This window comes from Microcebus murinus, chromosome 14, assembly GCF_040939455.1.
Source record: "Microcebus murinus isolate Inina chromosome 14, M.murinus_Inina_mat1.0, whole genome shotgun sequence".
Classification (NCBI taxonomy): domain Eukaryota; kingdom Metazoa; phylum Chordata; class Mammalia; order Primates; family Cheirogaleidae; genus Microcebus; species Microcebus murinus.
The window spans coordinates 12696499-12719669 of record NC_134117.1 but is presented as its reverse complement, the minus strand read 5'-3'; the positions used below and the strand labels follow the sequence as shown (position 1 = coordinate 12719669).

The 23171-nt window shown below is 36.4% G+C and overlaps 1 protein-coding gene across 3 annotated transcripts in view; it reads right to left on the bottom strand.

Annotated features, from left to right (window-relative positions):
- SHTN1 (shootin 1) overlaps positions 1–23171 on the bottom strand; it is a 126259-nt gene that overhangs the window by 46264 nt on the left and 56824 nt on the right. For all 3 annotated transcript variants that reach the window (XM_076009761.1, XM_012774934.2, XM_012774959.2), the window contains exons 4-8: positions 18000–18094; positions 11927–12095; positions 8919–9016; positions 6857–6938; positions 2461–2555 (exon numbers count right to left, since the gene is read on the bottom strand). In XM_076009761.1, the coding sequence (XP_075865876.1) occupies positions 2461–2555; positions 6857–6938; positions 8919–9016; positions 11927–12095; positions 18000–18086 (531 nt within the window). In that variant the 5' untranslated portion in view covers positions 18087–18094. The remainder of the gene's footprint in view (positions 1–2460; positions 2556–6856; positions 6939–8918; positions 9017–11926; positions 12096–17999; positions 18095–23171) is intronic.

The window sequence follows — 23171 nt, the reverse complement described above, 5'->3', positions numbered from 1 at the left end:
TCTACACACCTCCTTTTCTAAAAGGTATTTCAAAATGCTCAGTTACCAAATACTAATGAATTTGGTTTTTAACTAGGGTAAGAACTTATCAGTTAGAGTTATGAAATTGGTCTCTTATCAGACAAATCACAGGACAGGTATTAGAATTTCAGAGAAATTTCATAAACCTTTTTGAAGAATAAGAAGAAAATCTTATGTTGTTAATATATAATTCACTCTTTCCAAAATAACACTGAAATATCACCTGAGTTGTTTGGAGAAAAAAAAGAATTGATTATATAATAGTCTCACATTATACTGGGGATAGATGTTGAACAAAGTACCTATAACTTAAAAAAGAAAAGACAAACTATGCTAAATAGCAAGAAAAATATATTCACAAAGTACAAGAAAAGTCTTCATTTAAAAATTTAGTATAGTTATGGAGACAACTGACTATTTTCTTCTTATTGAGGGGGATCATGTTTTGGGTTTTGTTCTTTAAATAGGAATAGGAGGAGTGGGGAAGAAACTTTTAATTTTCACTACACATTTGAGAATTGTTTCTTTTTACAAAATACATATATTCCCTTTGTAATCAAAAATATAAAGCAGATCATATTTAAAATTGATTCCCAAAGCTCTAGACCGTGAGCCCCAAGAGGGCAGGGTTCACATTTGCTTTCTTCACCATTCCATTCCCAATGTCAACACAGTGTCTGGCGCAATAAGATGTTTGCTGAACTCATTGAGGAACAAAATGCCAAAGAGTGGGACCCTCTTGTGAAACTAAGTCATGTGCCTTTCAACAGTAGTTTTCTGTTGAAAACCTAAGAATCTGTAAACCATGTAAAAAGGAAAAATGCTCATTCCAATCTAGCACTACTTAAAAAAATTTTTTTCTTCTCACTATTATGTAGACCGAATCTAGACATTGTAAAATTATTGAGCACCATGGCAAATATTTGTGCTACCAGTAACGTAAGCCTCACTGCTCTTGTTTTCTCTCTTCAAACTTCTACCTCCTCATTCTGTCTGGGTTAACATGTCAGCATCACTGTTTCCACCAACCACCGAGGCTTAAAACCAAGTGGATGGCAGAGTAAATCATTCATTTGTGTCCTCTTACTGCAACCTTGCTTCTTCTGTCTATCTTCTCTGCTACTGCATGGCCTTCAAGTTTTTATCTGAGCTGCTTTTTATTCTAACATCATTGTATTATACAAACAACAGATGGAAAACTGAACATGTCTTGAAATGAGACCCTGGCATGAGGGTCAAAACAGCCAACCTTTTCAGTTTTGCAATAAAGGCAACTTCATATTATCTCAGCCTTCCACTGATTATTTAGTTGCATTATTTATGCTGCTGCAGCTTTTTCCAGAGAGCTCTGACACACTTCAATTCTTTTTTCTTTCTTCCAAGTAATAAGAGAACAATATTTACTCACCTTTCATTAAACTCTCTGAATAAAATGAATCATAATATTTCAAATCAGATCTACTTGGCCTAAACCTTAGGTAGGGTTCATTGCTAGCACAGCAAGGCTTAAGCATAGAAAGACTCCCCCACAAAACCATCATCTGATGTTCAAATGTCATTCCCATAATGCCATGCTTTGTCTTCCTTCTATGTCTTGGGTACTTCTACCTAGGACTGATTTACATTTCCTTAGCTGCTCTACTTTCCTTCAACCCGCAGTTTGCATACAAATTCAAAATACTTATACAGGATGCATATCTCTGCAGATCAGCTCCATTCCCCTGGAAACCAGCCCCAGAGCCATGAAATAGCCAATGACTGCATGTCAATAGGTAAACTAGAATAGGAGAAGCTCAAAGCTTATCTCTAACATTGAGAGGAAAATCATCACACTGGTGAAAGGCTGAGATAATAGATGTACAACATGGCAATGTTCCACAGCTAGTGGAAGAATCAACTTGCATAATGAGAGCACAGTACAATGGCTAAAGAGAAATACTGATACCACCATACTGTTATCTGAGATGGCATATGGAGATCAGATTTTAAGGCTACATGAAGCATATAGACATCCTGTACTCATCCTAGATTTTCCGTCACAAGTTTGGGTATCTCTGAATGCAATTTCTTGCCCATTTTATAGTTTACAGAATATTTTCTTAAAATTGTGCCCTTTGATTCTAAAATATACTTTGTTAGGTTGGTATCATCACCCATTTTACAGATGATAAGAGGAAAGCCTCTAGGGAAGCCTAGAGGCTAAGAGACAGCTCTGAGGTCATACAACTAGTAACTGACATGCCCAAAACTTGAACACAGATCTTCAGATATCAAGTTCCGTGAACTTGATACTATTCCCTATCTACCTCCTTAACCAGATGACCCTTATTTCAAACTGGTAAGAGCTCTCATTCAACCTCAAAAATTTTGTTCATATGTCATCTGCAAGGTCCCTTAAAAAAACAAAAATAAAAAACTAGGTCTCTACAAGATACCCACCTCTTGTGCAAATGACTCTGCTTTCTTTCGGAGGTCCTTCTCCAGCTCCAGGTTTACTTGCATCTCCTCATACTCTTCCACAGCTAATATGGACACTTAAGATGAGGAAAAGAAAACAGACAATATGCCACACAAATGATCAGGAATATGAATGAAAAACGGTGTTGAAGATTCTTCATACAGGCACTGTCAACCATGTCTCACTGGCACTATAAACTGATAAGCCCCTTTTGGAGGGCAACTTGGCAATGTAAATCAAGAATGTAAAACTATCCATACCCTTTGACTCAACGACTCCACTTCAAGGAATGTATATTCTAAGAGATAAATCAGGAGCACATACAGAGATCGGGTTGTAAGGATGCTTTCTGCATCATTGATGAAAACAATGAAATAACCTAGATCAGGGGTCCCCAACCTTTCTGGCACCAGGGACTGGTTTCATGGAAGACGATTCTTCCATAGACGGGGGTTGGTGGAGGGGGACAAGGAATGGTTTTGGGATGATATAAGCACATTACATTTATTGTGCAGTCAAACCTCTCTGCTAATGATAATCTGTATTTGCAGCTACTCCCCAGAACTAGCCTCAGATTATCGGGCATCAGATTCTCATACGGAGGGTGCAACCTAGACCCCTCACATGCAGTTTACAGCAGGGTTCATGCTCCTATGAGGATCTAATGCCACACTGATCTGAAAGGAGGCAGAGCTCAGGCAGCGATGGGAGCAATGGGGTGCCACTGTAAATACAGATGAAGCTTCACCCGCTTGCTCACCTGTCACTCATCTCCTATTGTGCGGCCCAGTTCCTAACAGGCCATAGACCAGTACCAGGCCCAGGGGTTGGGGACCACAGACCCAGACGGTCTAACATTGAAGGATCAGTAAATTGTGGTGCAAGAAATATTATTCTGTCATCAAAATTATACTGCATAAGCATATTTAGTGAATGGAAAGATAGTCATGAAACTTTTTTTTTAAATAAACAAGTTATAAAAATTAGTGCAAAATGAATTCATTTTTATTCTTTAAAAGTCACAGATAGAACACATCAATAGGCATTTCATGGAACAGGTAACATATGAAAGGTCAATAAATGTGGAAAAATGCTCATCTTCACTAGAAATCACAGAAATGCACAGTAAAAACACCTTTCCACACCCACCCAAGAGACAATTGGTAAAAATTAAAAAGGACAGCTATATTAAGTTTGAAAAAGACACAGAACAATGGGAGCAAATGTACTGTTAATAGGACTGTAAACTGACAGATCTACTCAAAAAGTAATTTGGTACTTTGTGGTGAAATTGAAGATAAAGTTTTACATTTGGCATTTATCTTAGTGAAACTGTAGGACATGTGCACCAGGAAACACATACAATAATTTTAATAACATAATTTTCATGACTCACAATAGCAAAAAACTGGAAACAACTCAAAAATTTCCACCTATTGGATACTGGATAAATTAATTTTGGTGTAGTCATTGAATGGAATATTATACTGCAGTGAAAACAAACATAACACAACTATGTTCTCACTAACACAAAAGCTGCAGAAGGTTATATGCAAAATGCTTTCATTTATATAAAGTTCAAAAACACACAAAATTAAATAATGTGCCTTTTAGGGATACATACATACTTGGAAAAACTATAAATAAAAGAAGGGAAGTGATAAAAACTCAAGGGAAGGACAGGAGCTGAGATGGCTGTTCATGGGTTTGTAAGGTACCACTAGGCACAGAGACATTTCTTTTATTGGTCTTCTTTTTGTCTCTTTGTTATAAACATATTTAACAAAAACTATATATATGTATATATATACATATATAGCTTTTTAAGATTAGAAAAATATACACTAAAATGTTAATAGTGCTTACCTCTGGATTATAAAGGTTGAGATTTTTCTTTCCCTACATGAATCTAAATTTTCCACCATAAAAAGAAAAAAATATATATATATACACATATGTAAGTTATTTTTAAGCATTCTCCATGTTTACAAAGGAGAGAAACAACCTTAGATCCATTCAGGCCCAAAGAATCAAAGCTTTGTACTAAAGAATTACTTTAGTAGGACAGAAACCTTCAAAAGGAGGGTCCTGTCAAATAAAAGCAACGTGAATTCTTTGCTACTTTTGACAGTTAGTGGTCTATTTTGTTTAACAGTGATACTGACAGGACCGAGGGGGTGATGACGCTACTGAAATTAGGCACAACATAACTTCTTTCAGAATCCGAGTCAAAAAGGCCAGGATATGCGAAAATTCGCTTTTTATTACAGTGTTCCGGATGCAGAAAAGAGTCCATTATCTGGCCAGGGCTTTGGATACTCATAGTCTTCTTTGTCATAGTCTTCCTCTCCGAGGCATTGGTGGCCTCACCGGACACACACCCTCCGTCTGCCTCTGATGAGGCACCTCGATCCTGAGCTGAGTCATCTCAATAAAGTCTTTAAAAAGGCTCACTTAATGGCTGCTTTCACATGCTGTTCCGCCAGAACACTTCAAGCCTAACTGACTAAGGACGGGTTTGCTGGGTAATGACATAGAATTTCAGACTCTGTACTCTGTAAATCTACTGCCTCCTCAGAAGAAAGTCTAATAGTCTTACTCAAGCAAAGCAATGTAAGTGGTGATTTGTGGTGGGAATTATAGGTCCCCGATAGCTAAAGGATTTTCAAACCTATTTTAAAAAGAAATTTCATGAGGAAAACAAAGAAGACTATGACTATCCAAAGCCCTGGCAAGATAATTGCCTCTCTTTTCTGTGTCCAGAACACTGTAATAAAAAGTGAATTTTCACATATCCTGGCCCTTCTGACTCGGATTCCGAAAGAAATCAGGTTGGTCCTCGTCATGTATTTATTACCGAATCTCTCTTCCTAGAAAGGGGGCTCTCTGAAGGCAAGAGCCATGTGATTAACCTTTGCAGACCCCTCTGTTGCTAGCACAGTGCGGCAAGACTGAAAATTCTTCTACGTCATTTTTATCTTTAAATACATAAAGACCTGAAGAGATGTTACAATCTAGTGCCCCTCCCACACTTCACTACAAGGTCCTTCATATACTCAAAAATCCAAGCTGACGAATGAAGAAAAGATTGAGAGCTACCACCAAGAACAATGTGGAAGGCTCTGGGTCAGAAGTTTTTTCTGATTAGTGCTGCAGCTTCTGAACTAGGAAAGACAGTGGCTGAGGGGAAAAGGGAGAACAAGCAGCACATTAAGTCCTCTCTCTTAGAATTACTTTTGTAGAACCAAACTTTGTCATCACTTCCTTGTCCTAAAGTGGGGACCATAAGAAACAGGCCCCCATGAGACGTGATGCTATGTTTTACAAGGATGATAAGGTCACTGTTGACAAAAACACACAGTTTCCTCTGGAAATAGCCATTGGCGACATTTTCCACTTATCAGGAGACTAGGTCTGCTTTTCCTAATCATTAGGTTTATTTTCATGTGATTCATTTAAATGATCAAGAATCTCTTATTGCACTGGCTGCTAGACAGCTTAGAGTCAGATTTCAGACACACAGGCAGGAAATGTGCAAGACTTCAGAGCAAGTATGCACGTTGTGTATCAGTGGAATTCCACTTTCCCTTTGCCCCTTTTTCCACATCTTCTTTATTTATTTATTTTATTATTATTATTTTTTTTTGAGACAGAGTCTCGCTTTGTTGCCCAGGCTAGAGTGAGTGCCATGGCATCAGCCTAGCTCACAGCAACCTCAAACTCCTGGGCTCAAGCAATCCTTCTGCCTCAGCCTCCCGAGTAGCTGGGACTACAGGCATGCGCCACCATGCCTGGCTAATTTTTTCTATATATATTAGTTGGCCAATTAATTTCTTTCTATTTATAGTAGAGACTGGGGTCTCGCTCTTGCTCAGGCTGGTTTTGAACTCCTGACCTCGAGCAATCCGCCCGCCTCGGCCTCCCAGAGTGCTAGGATTACAGGCGTGAGCCACCCCGCCCAGCCCACATCTTCTTAATTTAAAATTTTATTCCATTATGTTGCATGTTTTATATAGCTATACTAATCTCACCTGGATTGAGATTTTCTATTAATAACCTATAAAATATACAAATATGGAGGGGATAGCCAAAATGGCAACAGTCCCAGGATATATGTAGAACAGAAGCAGTATTTAGATTTGAAGTTTCAAAATGAGTTGGGTTCCTAGTTTCTCAACTGAAATCACTTTTAGATGTCACCAGACTCTAATTTGGGTTATAAAATAATAAGAATGAGAGAAACCTGCTATTAGGAAAGCACAGTATAGGAGAAGTTTTGTGTATAAGAATCTTTAGGATAGGCACAGGTATAAAATGACACAAAACAAATCACACAAATTACGAATGTATTTGAGAAAAAAGACTAGAAAGACATACCTCTATTGCATTTTTCTAAGACTTTTCTCTGTTCAAGAACTTCTGAATTTAAAACAGCATTTTCTTGTTTAACTTTATTTACCTAAAAATGTGAGATTTTGAGGGAAGAAAATACCCAAAATTGTAAAATAAGACATATGGCAATGTGTGATACTCGAATTGCTGTTCAACTTTCAACATAAAATTACAATTTAAAGCTGAAATTGGCTTCACTGTGTTAAGGCTTTTATTAAAGCTCTTCTTTAAAGTTTCAAAGATAGCTATTTAAGTTAGGATGAACACTTAGTATAGAACTTATTTACATATTCCAATTGGCATTGGTCCCTAAACATAACAGTATTCTAGCCATGCAATGTAAATGATTCATATTCTTAATGCAAAAATCCAACTAGAGATCAGTCACAAAATATACAAATCATTTAGTCAAAGATCCAGTACTCAATTTGTTATTCATTCTAAATTCTGATGACTTTTGGCTTAAATAAAACACACATTAACTTTTAAAACAAAAAATATTTTGAACTTTGATGATTTTTGGCTTAAATAAAATACATATGAAAACATTTGCACAAAAACTTAAATTTTTGAAATAACTTTTGATATCGATCAACAGGGAAGAAGAATACCATAGAGCAGTTAAGAAAGAATATAAGGCTACACATATCAAGATGGATAAATCTAAAATATATTACATTGAATTAAAAAAACAGGTACATTTATAGTTTAAAAATATTCAAAATACTACATATTGTGGTACACATATAAATACATGAATTGGAATGATAAACACCAAGTTCAAAACAGTGGTTCTTTAGTAAAACTGGGCAGAGAGTAAGGAAAATGCAATTGAGAAGGGGTATACCCAGGTTTTTAATCTCTATGCTAATGATCTATGTCACATAGTAAGTATATGAATGTTTGTTATTTTGTTCTTTATATCTTTTTTTAGATATCAAAAAGTCACAATAAAAATAATTTCTGCATTGTCTTCCAATAACACCTCTAAGTAGGAGAGGAGAAAATCATCCATCAATTATCACAACTGAGGAGCACAGCACATCAGAATGTGTTCCCTGTCTCCCTCCTACAGCCATACTCAAAAAACAAACTAAAGGAACGGTCCCGAAACTGGCTCCGAATCCATCAGTACCTCAAGATAATCTGTGAACTGGTTTTCATAGTATAAGCCTTATTTTTGATTTTGGTTTAAATTAATAACTGGTACACACCATCCAACAATAAAGTCCCTTCCAAAATACCATCTCATCCTTCTGCCCATCATAACAATGTTTTGTCACAATAAGCAAAAGCAGCTGGGACTGGGAACCTTTATTACACCTTTATTACACCTTCAAGAAGATGACAATATATGTATGGGAAATGCAGTCATCGGCTCACTGCAGGGATCAGTACCTTGGCATACGTGTAAGCCACACAAGGGTTATTAGTGCTGTAGCACATCAGCTGTGAAGCTCTGAGGGATAGAATCTAAGACTACAGACACGAGTTAAATCAAGATTGTGAAGGCAGATCCTTGAAGCCTCAAGCAAATAAAAGGCAATTTTGTGGTCCTGTTCTTAAGACAGTTCAAAAGGAAAAGGAAAGATTCTCTAAATAGCCTCTTGCATGCATTCTACCACTTGTGCACATTCTACTATCTATCATATACACCTGTGCTGGAGGTCCACAGAGGGACCGTCCTTCCCAACTGAGCCAACTACCCACTGAAGAAGCAAAACACTCTTCTTCCTTCCTCACCACTAGCAGTAAGGTGTAAGACCTGAAACTGTAACTACCATTCTTACAAATTTGCCTCATGCAGTAAAAAGTGGGGGACAACAGGGAATACATCCATGCCATTTTAGTGTTTCATTTATTAAGCTAGGTAGTAGACACATTGATGTGCATGATCTTACTTTCTCTATCTTTTTATATGTCTGAGAAGAGGAGATTAAAATTGATGCATGGTTCTCATGTCAGAAATTAGCTTCTAACAGCAAATTTTTAACTTAGCCAGTCCCCAAACACCTTGAACACTAAAGGCCTTGCCTAAGATACATACTTCTTCGATGACTTCTGCAAGTTTGCTCTTGAGATTTTCCAGTTCAATGGCTAATGTCTTCTTTTCCTCCTGAACAGATACAATTTGATCTCGAAGTTCTATATTTTTAAGGAAAAAATTTAGAAAAAATAGAATAAACTTATTTTTAAAAGAAGAAATCTATCTGTTCAAAAGAATTAAAAATGCCATACTATATGCAGCTTATGGTCAAAGCTATTTAACAATTAAAAGGAAAATAAAGAACCAAAGGACAATGGGAATCTCCTTTATGTAGGTGGCCCCTACACAGCCAGGCTATTAGTAATTTTCTATCAGGCAACCTCAATACATTAAATGTACCAGATCATGTTTCTTTTGCATTCTATCAAACCTACAACCCCAAAAGCTACCTGGCATTTGAGAAGCAAAAATTTTTAAGCTTTCAGCAAAGCAAATTAAGGCATTGTACTAATTTCTTTTTTATTCCATTATGGCCATGGGCTCTTGTCACAATACAATATAAACAAACAATTGGGCAGTTAATAATTTAGAGATTTTGATTTGAAGAAAAAGATCCTGACATGCTGCCAATTTATAGCCCTTAAACATTATTTGAACTTACTCAAAATATAACTATTTGAAAGAAGGGTTAATTCTAGTAATTTTCTCTCCAGAGTTGTGGGTGTTTTGTTTTTAATTTATTTCATATTTTTTATTATTGGAATTAAATAAAAAATGTGTGACTAGAATGAAAATATCAGCAACTAGCCCAGGCATGGTGGCTCACATCTGTACCATGTTTCCCCGAAAATAAGATAGGGTCTTATATTTATTTTTTCTCAAGAAGACACCTTAGGGCTTATTTTCAGGGGATGTGTTATTTTTTTTTAAGTACAGTACAACAATCTACATTTATTCAAATATAGTTAAGTCGTCTTCTTCTGGAACATCATCATAACTCTCCAAACCCCGAATTCTATCCTGAATTTCTTGTGACTCTATTTCCTTTAGAACCATTGACCCCAATCTCTCACATTGAGCAACAGAGCTCTCATGGGGCAGATGAGAAGGGCTGCTTGTCTTCACTGCTTGGCGATGAAATGCATGGGTTGTGCAGATATGCTGCATAGCCAAGCCCATCACTAGGTCTTATTTTCAGGGTAGGGCTTATATTGTGCAACTGCTTAGAAATCCTGCTGGGGCTTATTTTATGGGTAGGTCTTATTTTGGGGGATACACAGTAATCCCAGAACTGTGGGAGACTGAGGTGGAAGGATCACTTGAGGCCAGGAGGTCAAGACCAGCCTGCTCAACAAAGCAATACCCCATCTGTACCAAAAAACAAACAAACAAAAAAAAAAACTAAAATTAGCCAGGCGTAGTGGTGCATGCCTGTGGTCCCAGTTACTTGGGAGGCTGAGCCAGGAGGATCACTTGAGCCCAGGAGTTTGAGGTTCCAGAGAGCTATGATGATGTCACTGCACTCCAGCCTGGGGGACAGACTGAGACTCTGTCTCAAAAAATAAAAAAGAAAAAGAGGCAGGGCAAGGTGGCTCACGCCTATAATCCTAGCACTCTGGGAGGCTGAGGTGGGTGGATCGCTCAAGGTCAGGAGTTTGAAACCAGCCTGAGCAAGAGTGAGACCCCCATCTCAACTACAAATAGAAAGAAATTAATTGGCCAACTAAAACTACATAGAAAAAATTAGCCAGGTACGGTGGCGCATGCCTGTAGTCCCAGCTACTCGGGAGGCTGAGGCAGAAGGATTGCTTGAGCCCAGGAGTTTGAGGTTGCTGTGAGCCAGGCTGATGCCACGGCACTCTAGCCTGGGCAACAGAGTGAGACTCTGTCTCAAAAAAAAAAAAAAAAAAAAAAAAGAAAACAAAAGAAAAGAAAAAAAGAAAGAAAGAAGAGAAAAGAATACAATAGCAACTGTAAGTACAAAGGCTTCTGGTGTTAAAGTTACTTCTACAACTCAAATGTTTAAAAATATACATGATTTCCCATAGACTAATTAAATTTATACCCAAGCCTACCGTTTTGCCTTTAGTTTTTAACTGCTTTTTTCTTACCTTTTCCCAAAGGCAATGAGAAACTTGCTATGCAGTTATTTGTAAGGTAAGTCAAACTTTATATACGAATGCAGCCTGAAGAAGTTCTCAAAGACTTATTTCTAAATCCCTTTCTCTACTAGCTGGCTAATCCAAAAGGAAGAACATGAGACCATATTGTTCAAGACCTAACAGAAACTTCCTCTCTCCCTCTACCAACATAATTCTACATGGAGGGACTGAAGAGTCCAGTAAAGACAGTGCCTGTTACATCCTTTCTTTTTTATGCTTCCAACTGAAATTTTATCTACCAAACAAACTGATGAGTATTGCTTTGGACATATGCACTAAATTAAAATAGTCTGATAGTTATTGAGCCCAAAACTGCTTTCCTACATCTTCAACATAAACATGTGTATGAATAAAATTAATGTGCGTTTGACAGGTGTACCATGTGATCTAGCCTTATAGCACTGCTTGCTGACCAACACGGTTGTTCTGAATATCTGAATGTTGCTTAGAGCTCACTGCCAGAATCAGATGGGAAGTTCTTGGAGGGCAGAACCTAAGGAATTTGGGGAAAATCTTTTCCAAAGATTTCAAGACAGAACCAAACAAAAAGGGAGTGTTGGCTAAATATATTTTTATCCATTCTTTCTTTCATTTAACAAGAATATCTTGACACAGAGTCCATATTCTTAAGTTTATAGTATAACTAGCTATTTCTGTTGAGCTAACACTTTCAAAAGTGCCAATTCCAAAGCATCACCTTCTTTAGGTAATGTGTTTATGTACATAAATCACAAATGTTATAACCTATTGTGATTCTCAACCAGGCTACACCCTTTTTAAATCAGAATTTGGGGGAGGTAAGACGCAGGCAATAGTATTTTCAAAAGTTGCCAACTGGTTTGATGTGCAGTCAGGGTTGAGAAGTGCTGTCAGAAACATGCCCAGTAATGAAGCAAAGAGTTCCACCTTTGATTTGCTTCTGACACTGTACTGAGACACAAGTCTCGGTGGCACCGTCCGTGTCTGTAGTTGAATCCTCATCATCAATGTTTATCTCTTCAGTTATTACATCTGGTCCCAGCTTGGCCATGTATAACATGCTGATTCTTTTCAATGTTTTATTTTCTTTATTTAGCTAAGACAAAATATAAAAACGGTTATTTTAACAGCAGTCAAATGAGCATCTTGGATTTTAAAACAATAGACAAACTGACTGTATTTTTGTCTTACATATTCATCAACATTCACAGCAAAACATAACAATTAGCAGATTCATTAGATAAGGTTTTTTTTTTTAATTTCAGCATATTATAGTGTTACAAATGCTTAGGTTACGTGTGTTGCCTTCCCCCCTATTAGATAAGGTTTTATTCATACTTTTTAATATTAAATGTATTACTTTAAAAGCAAGACCTGCTACCTGGATTACAGCTAGCAACAAGTGGAAATGCTAGTTATAACTGACAAATATAAGGAATTAAGATAGTGGTAGAGATTAAATAAAATTTTGATTTATTTATAGCCTTTAATAATCTTAATTAAGGCACTTTATTTTAAGCAAACTTTCTGTTTGATGTCATGCTGTGAACACTTTTCCATGTCTGTTTGCCTAGCATCCCCTCTTTCCAGAACACTGCCATTCTTCTTCATTGTTCCACATGACTTCTGCAGGAAGAGCCCTGGTCCCTCGGAGCACACCCATCCCTCTGGCCACAGTGAATTAGTCCAGGGATTAGGCACCCCAGGTTAGTGCCTGATCAAGATTTCTTCTGTAGAAATTTGTAAGTTGGAACAGAGAGAAAAGTTTCTTTCCATGTGTCTGGAGCTGTTGGCAACCATACTCCACTACTAAATCGAGGAACAGAGAAAGGTAGCCTATAGCAAAGCCAAAAATGAAGCTCCTATATAGAGGAAACCAATGGAGAAAGGGTTTCCCAGACTCCAGTCTATTCTTAAACTGTTTCTTGCTCACAGACTCTATGGGATTCTCCAATATTCCTCTCTAACAAATTCCTACAGTTTTTCTTTTCTTGATTAAACTAGTTCAAGATGTGTTTTTACTACTTAAACATAGAGTACTAACAAGACACAACAGAAGTTCAAGATATGTTTCTACTACCTCTATAAAAAAGAGTTCTAATTCATAACAGAAAAACAGATTCCTAATTTGTTAATGCATGCGTTGTTCCCTGATGTAGAAATAAGAGAAACGAGCTGGTTTTTAGATTTACTCAACCATCATCACCTTCTTTAGCTAATGTGTTTATGTACATAAAAATGTTAGTAACAAAGTACACACAAACACTAAGCTTGGTCCCATCTCTACAGAAGGAAGATATGGCTTTGCTTATGTTTCCTCTTCTCAAGACTAAAAACTCAAAGGTCTTTTTAAATTTGAGCACATGAAAGTAGTTAATAGATTATTTCCTCCAGAATAAAATGTAAGCTATAGAAATGCAAACACATTCCTTTATTAGAGCCACTGGCCACCAAGATTTAATAATTGATATTAGAAATAAATCAACATAACTCATTGGAAAGCTAACTACCCTTCCCCACTGTACCTGAAACCAGAATAAGATGTTTGGTATGGTATTAGTCTGGCTTTACCTCTACTGTGGATTCTTTGCTTTGCCAAAATGTGTAGGTTAAACTGATGTATGTAGACCAATTATTTAAACTGTACAATCTAAAGCCATTAAATTTGCTTGTTTTGTACCTTTAAATATTTATGATCTGTATTTGTGATCATAATCTGGGCTCCTCCAAGCTTCTCACAAGGAAGCCCAGCCCACATCAATCTAGGAGATCTGATTCTTACGTCAGTAATATATAGCCAAAATGTTTACCCCAGATGGCATGGTCTGGAGAACAAGAGGTCTCCCTGCCCTCTCTGGGGAATCATGAAGAATCTCTTAGAAATGGCTATCAACCCTTCCACAGGTTCTTCCTGGGAAGAAGACTGATGAGTTCTATTTGGGAAATCAGACACAGCCCTTTATCCCTTGTTCCCAGTCTACAGCGGCAGCTTCTATCTCCCCACATTAGAGGATCAGGGATGAGAGACGAGCCCCATAATTTCCCAACCCCTCTTCTTTAGGATGGAAAATCCAAGAAAGCACTGTGTGGTTTCTTTAAATCATGAATGCCACAGCATGGCACTAGAAGCTCAAGGACCCTTCTTGCCAATTCTCAAACTATCCCATATTTCCTGAATGTTAGAAGAAAATACCAATTCAAGAAAAAAGTGAAAAATCTAAAGACTTAACACATTGCCACACTAGCAAAAATAATTGTTTTCCTTGGGACCACGGTGTTTTATTACAAAAACAGAATAAAAACTTCAAAAACAAAATACTCCTTTCTAATTTAATGAAAAACAAAATTTACTGACTCCTATTCATTTAATACACATTTTTAGAATTAATTTGCCAATATTAGTTGTAACAATAAGAACATCAACAAGTAAGATTTTCACGAACCAACTGCAGGGTTTTGTCCAGGTTTTGCTGCATGAAGCTTCAGGCTCAAAACTAGCATGAGTTAAATACAACTTGCATGGCAGTTAACGTGTTAATTTATAATTCTGTCTCCTAATGTTTACACTAATGGTCCTCAATTCTGTACATCAGAATCTCTGGAGAGCACTTAAAAAATCCCAATGCTTGGGCCCTACACCATACCAGAATCTCTGGCAGTGGGACCCCACATAGTTTTCAGAGCTTCCCAGGTGACTGCAATGTACATCAATCTAAGAATCACTGATGTAGTAATGCAAGGCTTTATTTAGTATACAACCTAGCTCTGCAATAAACTTCTGCCTCTGCCTCTACAATTAACCTAATCTTTGGGTGTTTCAGTTTTCTCATCGGGAAAGGATAAAAATAGTCTCTATCCCACAATATGAAGATTAAAAGAGACATACAAAGTACTTAATATAGTAACTGACATACAGTAAAACTTCAGTAAGTGTTAGCTATTAATAGGAAGAAGAGAGGTTTGTGTGTTAACCTTTGGAAATCATTTACCAGTTAGTTTTCTTCAACCAAATTATTCATCTATTTTTCTTATTCCTCTAAGATACTCATGAAAATACTAATTTTTTCCATCTAGTGCTTAATATATTACCTCCCAGACCACCATCACAATAATGCTTTATAACCTGATAGTCAAGTTTTGTTTTCAAAGAGCTTAATACCCCTACTAAATAAATCAGGCACCAAAGTTTACCAGCTACTATCTGTCTGTAATACAACTACTCTATTTAACAAAGTTACTAGTTCAAGAAAAGAGGCAACCAGAAAATTTCTTAAGTCTTCTCTAAAACACCATTTTCATATTTTAAAAGAAGAAATAAAAGACTTATACATGACGCCTTGTGTGCATACTACTTGAACATTTTTGAGAATTCTGAATTTGCAAATTTGGGCTAAGCAATTTCACTGCAGTTATTCATCCAAGTTATAAGTTAATGGCATGCTACTTGTTGTTTAGAATCCTTCTATGTTACAAGCCAAAAATAAATCTTTTATAACCCTACAGTAACAGAATCTACTACTATATTCAAATTTAAATAGAATTTTTATATTGAGCACAGTTTAATAAACATTTAAAGGTACAAAACATGCAAGTTTAATGGCTTGGATCATATGACTTAAATAAGTGCCCTACATACATCAGTTTAACCTATACATTTTAGCAAAGTATCTACATTTGCTTTTAAGAAATTATGAGATCAAACTGCATCATAAGAATTAGACATTCCATTTGTCATTAATTTGATGGAAAAGATTTAGAAAAATAAGAATTACAGAAATTTTGCTGCTCAGAAAATGAAGCCTACTTTCAAAAAATGTATATAAGTATAAACAAAATGTATACTTAAATCAGAATATGTTATCATTTATTGATCACACATATAAACAAAGCTTTCAAATTCTGCATCAAGTAATATCATTGGCTAGGCATGGTGGCTCATGCTTACAATTCCAGTACTTTAAGAAGCTGAAATTGGAGGATTGCTTTAGACCAGGAGTTCAAGACCAGCCTGGGCAACACAGTAAGACCTGATCTCTCCAAAAAATTTTAAAAATTAGCTGGGCATGGTAGCATACACCTGTAGTCCTAGCTACTGGAGTGGCTGAGACAGAGGATCCACTGTGCCCAGAAATTTGAGATTACAGTGAGCTATGATCATACTGCTACACTCCAACCTAGGCAACAGAGCAAGACCCTGTCACAAAAAACAAACAATCTTTCACATCCAATGAGCACATAGATAGTGTCTGACTGAATTCTCATTTTTTGGTTTGTTCTTTATTCCAGGCCCAATGAGTGCATAAAATAAACAATATGTCCATTTTTTTAAAAGGCTTCTTTAAGAATAGGCAACAAACAGCATAAATTAAAGAGCCTATTGCTACGACTAAATTGTAAAAATGGCCTTAGAGATTAGGTAACACAGTGGTTCATAACCAGGAGTTAACAATCACTTGGCAGCTTTTCTACATATACATGCTTGGGTCATATACCCCAAGAGCCAGTGGGTCTGGGGTGTTCTCAAGAAACCAACCACGGCCCATCCTGGCATTTAGGGCAAGACAATCAAACCTCAAAGAGATGAATTCTCTTGCCCAAAGTCACCTATTCAATAAAAGGGGAGGGAGGAAAGAGTAATTTTTTTAAAGGGTGTCATAAAGACCAATGATTAACTCTAGTCCAGCCTGCCATTTAAGATGAGACACTGCAGTCCGGAGAACAGAACAAGCTTGTCCAAAGTCACATATGCCAAAAATGACATAACCAGGAACAAAATCTGGATATACTGTCCCCGAATAAACTCTGCCAATTGGGAGAGGTAAGCAGTGTCCCTACTCTGGATGTACTAATGCAACAGGAATACTTAAAAATAACAAGAGAACATATAGAGAGTATCCTTAGACGCCAGAAGATTCAACGCAGCTAGTATTTTTTTCCCTACTTGTTCCAAAAGAAGTAAGAGAAATGAAAAGAATTCACACAACATTATGGACCAGCAAACTCTATCATATGTAGCAGAGTAAACATGATGCAAGAGTAACCATGTTATTATTGTTTTTAAAGCAATGGCCTATATTGCTATGAATTCTTTAGACTGGGTAACAGGAGAGAAGTTACATACACAGATTTATATTCTTAGGTTCAGACTGAATATCTTATGAATTCTAATGTAGTGTCATTATGCAAACAATTAAGCAAATACCTCTAGCAAGCACGCTGCTGATGCATACTAATTAAATTTATTTACTTATTTATTTGTGGGTAGTGGGATTTCAGTCACATCCAAAGAAATACTTTGGAAGTAGGTGATGGGGGGGAGGGAAAAGAAATACAACCAGCATTACTAATGAAATTTGGTTGAAAATTGCTGTAATCCATTTTCTGATGAAGTGGTTCAGATGCATTTTACCCAACCCAAAATACATAAGACAGATAAAAACATTCTTTAATAATAATGTACTTCTGATGAGACAGAATATAGAAAATTACACACTTGGTAAATTCATCAGCTAGAAGCAATCAGCGGAGCACTGGAGGTCACCTTTAGCATGCCCTCACTTTGCTTTCACAAATAATCACCTGAAATGTACGGCTTCAGAATGACTTTTTCATCTGATTCAAATATGAAACATGCATTGGTCTTTTATGTCACACCAGGTTAGTTTTAAACTCAGTTCGCATTTTAACTAAATGCATAGACATTTGGAAAGTTCATTTTAACTGACTACCCTGAGACTATTTTTCACAGGCAAAAAAACACAAATGCTGAAATACACATACACAAATGCTCCTTTTACGACGGAAATAACCTTTTCATTAAGGCGAATATTTACATAATCATATTCCAGGATTCTGAGACCTTACCACACTTCCCTCCCTCATCAGACTAGATAACTGATTGGAGAACTAGGAACACCACCGAAGGACAGAAGCCACTGTTTAGGAAAGCAAGTGGAAATAAAAAAGCTCAGGTAAAATTCCTTCATGTGAACAGGCTCACCTTTGTTGCCAGAGCTTCAGCACTTTCCCGACAAGTCTTTTCTATTTCAAGATGGTTCTGCATGAAATTAACTTCCTCTATAACCATGTGAGAAACTAGGAATGAGAGGAAAAAAATGTCTCAGCATTCAGAGATTAGTCAGCTATTCCAGAAGCCCACGCATTGTTCCATGATTAAGAATACTTCAATTCTTTAGTTGGCCAAACCTTTAGCTATCATTGAAAAAAGTTTTTGAGAAGCAGCCCTGGTTGAATCTTTGCTAATATTTGAATGTAGAAAGAAAGGAAAAGAACACAATGAAGAATGCCTCACTGCTATTATAGATATTTTAAGGAAGCTATTTAGGAGACTTTTTTAATTTTTATTTATTTTTTTTTAATTCTAGAATTTCAAGAGCATAGGAGACTTTTTTAAAGCATCTATTTTCTATGCAGCTATATACATATCCATAGACATATCTGCTATTTAAACAAAAGATCTCTCATAAATAAAGAAGATGGCAACATGACTGCCTTTTCTTAGCATGATACAATATATGGATCTAAGAAGGAAAATCAGCTAATGATAATAAAAGAAAAATAAATCTTAAATTGATCTTATGACTGGAATAACAATGTGGCAGCTTAATTAAGTATTGTACATTAGTATTTATTAGTTACAAAGTAGTTACTGTTATTCCATAAACTCTAGGGCAGAAAAGTGTAGCAACAGGATTTATGTATCATTCAATGATGAAAGCAGATACTAATAAATTACTTCTTGCATCACAGACTGCCAGGAGGTACAGAAGTAAAATTTTTCTTGATATTGTACCAACACTTGAAAAACAGTAATTTTTAGATTTTTTGAGAGCTGGCTCATGTAAATTGAGATTTAAAGGTATAAAGTAGTTTAGAACTTGAATTATATTTTGAAGACCAACTAAGAAAAATGCTAATTCCTTCTGCCCATATTTCTAGTTAGAAGAAAATTCCTAGAATCTCAGAACTTAAGTGTAGACATGTTACTTATTGACATGTGTTTGGCTTAAAAAAAAAAAAAAAATTAAAGGACACCCAAATGTGAAACCCAACAAAGTTAGGCAAAAAGCACTGGGCTCACATAACACAAAGAGAGATTACTTTTGATTCATTTAAGCTTAATTAACCTGCAATTATGATTAAACTCAGGGGAAAAAAATTTCTCTCCAAATTAAATACAAAAATGTATTACTTCCTAAGTCTGTCCAAAGTTCTTATTATGTTAATATTCAAATTCATAAAGCAGCACTAAATGGCCAGAAACATCCCTAACCTTGACATTTTTTCAGGGGTAATAATAATCTGCAGCAAATGCAGGCCAACCAAAAACCACTTAACTAATTAGTAGTTGCAGTCACCGAGAAAAACATGAATCAACACTGTTATTACAAGTGGCACATTTGAGTGGCATCTAATTATGACTTGATGAGCACGATACTTGCATTATCAACATTACTACTGCATCCCATCAGGGCCTAAAAGCTGCTGATGGCATTGACTTCGAGAAACTCCCACTCAATGGTACAGCAGCACCCAATAATCGGCTTGGCAGGGGCCCCCCTCACTAAATGACACGTTAAGCGTAATTACTGGTAGACATTGTAAATAAACAGGATTGGAAGTGAAAATTGTACCAAGTGCATAAGACACAATCTGACACATTGGAAGTGGCAGCCTTAATTGAGAGTTTCTTTGACTGCTCAAGATCATTTCAACTGCATTTCTCAGAGGACAGTGATTATAACTGTGGAGACAGACGGCATAATGGTATCAGCACTGCTGACAGAGCAGTGAATTAAATTGTATCTGCTCTTGTGTGAAAGCCTTGATGAGAGGTACAGATGCCTTAGTGGTCTTATCATTATAACACAATGGTCATGTTGTCATCAACCTTTCTGGCTCCAATTGAAAAGAAATGATTGTGTGTTGAAGCTCCCCCCCCTTTCCACACCACCCCCCTTCTTCTCTTCTATCTCTTGTTCTGAATAGAACCAATTTTCAGAGAGCTATGAAATCACGCAATAGGTCCTAAAATGCAGCTGCTTGGCATACAAACGGGTTCCCATTAAACTGGAATCACACACAATATGTGTTTATGCCAGAAGAACAAATAGAAGCTGAACACAGGCCAAGTTTATTCACACACACAAAGCCCATGTAGCTCTTCATCAATATAATTGCCTTTTATATTGTAGTTTAAATAATAGGCTCTATTATTTCCTTAAAATCCTAATATTCCTGGCATTTTATCACTATGTTTACAAGGTAGGTTCTTCAAAAATGTGAAGGAAAGAGAAAAGAAACCTATACAATTTTTACAACATCAAATATTACTTTGAATTTTTAGCCTTAACTACTTGACATCTTCTGCCACAATCTGGTATTTCCACTATCATAACAAAAACATAAACACTCTGCATTTTTCATAGGAATCTGACTTTTTATTCAATAATGTTCTTGCTTGGGAAAGAATAAGAAAAATCATTCCACAGTAGTGAGGTTTAGGCCTAGCAAATAGGAGAGGGAAAAAAACCACATTTATTTTCTAAACATTTTGTAAAAAGCTGCCCTGTGATTTAACTTGATAAACTTGGCTGGGTAGTACTTGCCCACATTTTCTCCCACTCTGATATGGTATATTCCATCAGCTGGGGTTGTTTATTTCTTCTTCAAAGAGGGAACAGTAGAATTTAAAATTGTACTTTAACTTTTAGTTTAAGAAATTATCCCAATGCTAAATTGGTAGCATAGAAACCTACTAATCAACTTTCCAGGTTCAGAAAAGAAGAATATATTTCCCATGGCAGTTATATCTTTAAAAAGCATGACCCCATTTTCAAAACCAAAGTCAGATCACATGATGTAAAACAGAAATTTTTTTTTTATTTCGGCATATTATGGGGGTACAGATTTTAAGGTTTCAATCAATGCCCTTCCCCCCCTCCCCCCACAAAGAAATATTTTTGATATATAAATTTATTTGTATCTTTCAAAGAATAAAAGTTTTTAAAAACTTCAGCTGTTTATTTTATGATTTGCCTCATGGTCTTGAATTTCAGTTTGTCTCATAGTATCCACAATCCACGGCCACTACACCTATATTTTTGGATGACATAAGGTTTAAAGATGAGCTTTTATTAAAGTGACCCTAGTATTGCAGTTATATTAAAAAGGAAAAAATCCTAAGCTTTTAGGATATATACTGAAGTATTTACAGTTAGTAAATATTCAAATGATATTACGAGTAGATGAGTTTCAAAAGGTGAGAGTGAGTACACAGATGAACGAAGATTGGACACAAGTTGATAACCGCTAAAGCAGGATAATTGGTACACTCGGGATCATTATACTATTTTCTCACTTTTGTATAACTTTGAAATTTTTCATAATGAAAAACATTTTAATGACCCGGAGAACTCAGAAGCATAATAACCCTAAAAGTACATCAACGATTGTTTCTAACAGGCTAGTTGAATTAGCAAAGTTTGTCTCTCCACATCTATGACCTTAAAGCACTCTTATATACTTGCCATCATAGTATAGATCACATTGTAGGGTAACTTTTTTTTCTTTTACTTATTTTTGTCTTCTACTATGAGCAGTAGAGCAGGGATTTTATCTTATACACGTCTGATTCTCTTGTACAGCACAATGCTATGTACAAAGTAGGTACTCATGTCTGTGTTTGTTTGAAGGACTGAAAAGATACATCGGGCCTAAGTTCATCTGTGACCATCCTTTTACATGAATGTTCTCTTCTGTATAGAACAGCTTAGGAAACAACTACCATCACCATTTACTCATCACCATTTACTGAGCCTGAGTATGTGTCCAGCCTCGTGCTAAACCCTTTACATGTGTTCCTTCATGAATCCTGACAACAATCCTATAATACAGGTATTAACAAAGCAATTTGATTATATATTTCAGAACTCTAAGGCCCAGAGAAATAACATATTCTGAATCACGGAGTTTAACTGGTAAAACCGAGCCAAATCCATTTCTAGGTGACTCTAGATTTCTATGGTCCTTTCTAACTATGCAAGGTGTCACCACCACTTCTCCAAACTCCCACATCCAGCACTGTTTTAGATGTAGAATATGATTTGAGCATACATGGTGAACATATCGCAAATTCCTTCTTCAGCATCAGATTACTTTAAAAGGTTTTCATGTGGCAAGAAAACAGCCATGAAAGTTGGCATATATGTAGAAAATTGGTGTGTCCTAAAACAGAGCAAAGGATCTAATATTGTGTCCTAAGAGATATGAAAGGACTTTGATTACTTCTCTTTTCACAGGAATCTGTCTTCCTAGGGAAGATGGCTTTGCTATGTGGCGGTGTTCTTTGCGTAGAAAGACTAAGAGAAAGGCAAAGAAAGAGCCAGCAGAGGGCCAAGAATGGCATAGAAATATGGATAAAAACGCATTTATCCTGAGAAAAGCATGCTAACCTAGGGCAAGTAGAGCCCTATGGCCTAACAAAGCTTTTCCTGAGCCTTATTCAGCTGCTCTTCCTACACTTCAAGACCTAGGTCTAGTACATAGGTTACAGGGATTTCAGATTTCAACTCAGCACCAAAAGAAACTTTCCCCCACAGCTGCCCAATTGTGGAGTCTGGTATCCAGGAATTCCCTCCCTAAAGGTAAATGATATGAACTCTTAATACTGAAGGGCAGTCAGGCACTGGATGCTTCAGTAGATGAGGCCGGCAACCAACATTTATTGAGTACTTACTATCTGCCACATACAGTGTTATATACTTTTTACAAAAGATTATCTCATTTTATCCTCAAACAGCCTACAAAGCAGGGTCAATCATCACAATTTTACTAACACAGAAACTTACTCAGGACTACATGGATTCACACCAAATGGTGCTTTGCCCTGGTGATAAATTATGGCCCTTGCCCTGGTGATAAATTATGGCCCCACTTCCTTCCAAATCTGAAATTCTACCCTCTGTTAAAAAGCCATAAATCTCTTATCTCACATATATTTTTTAACAAATAACTAATGTTTTCTTAGTCTACATTTTCTCTTAAGACTGGGTAAAAAAGTTAGCAACTCTGTTTTTCTGCCATCCGAATTTTAAATAAATTAAGCACATTTAGTAAAGGTAAAAACTAAATGAGTAAAACTGAGACTGCT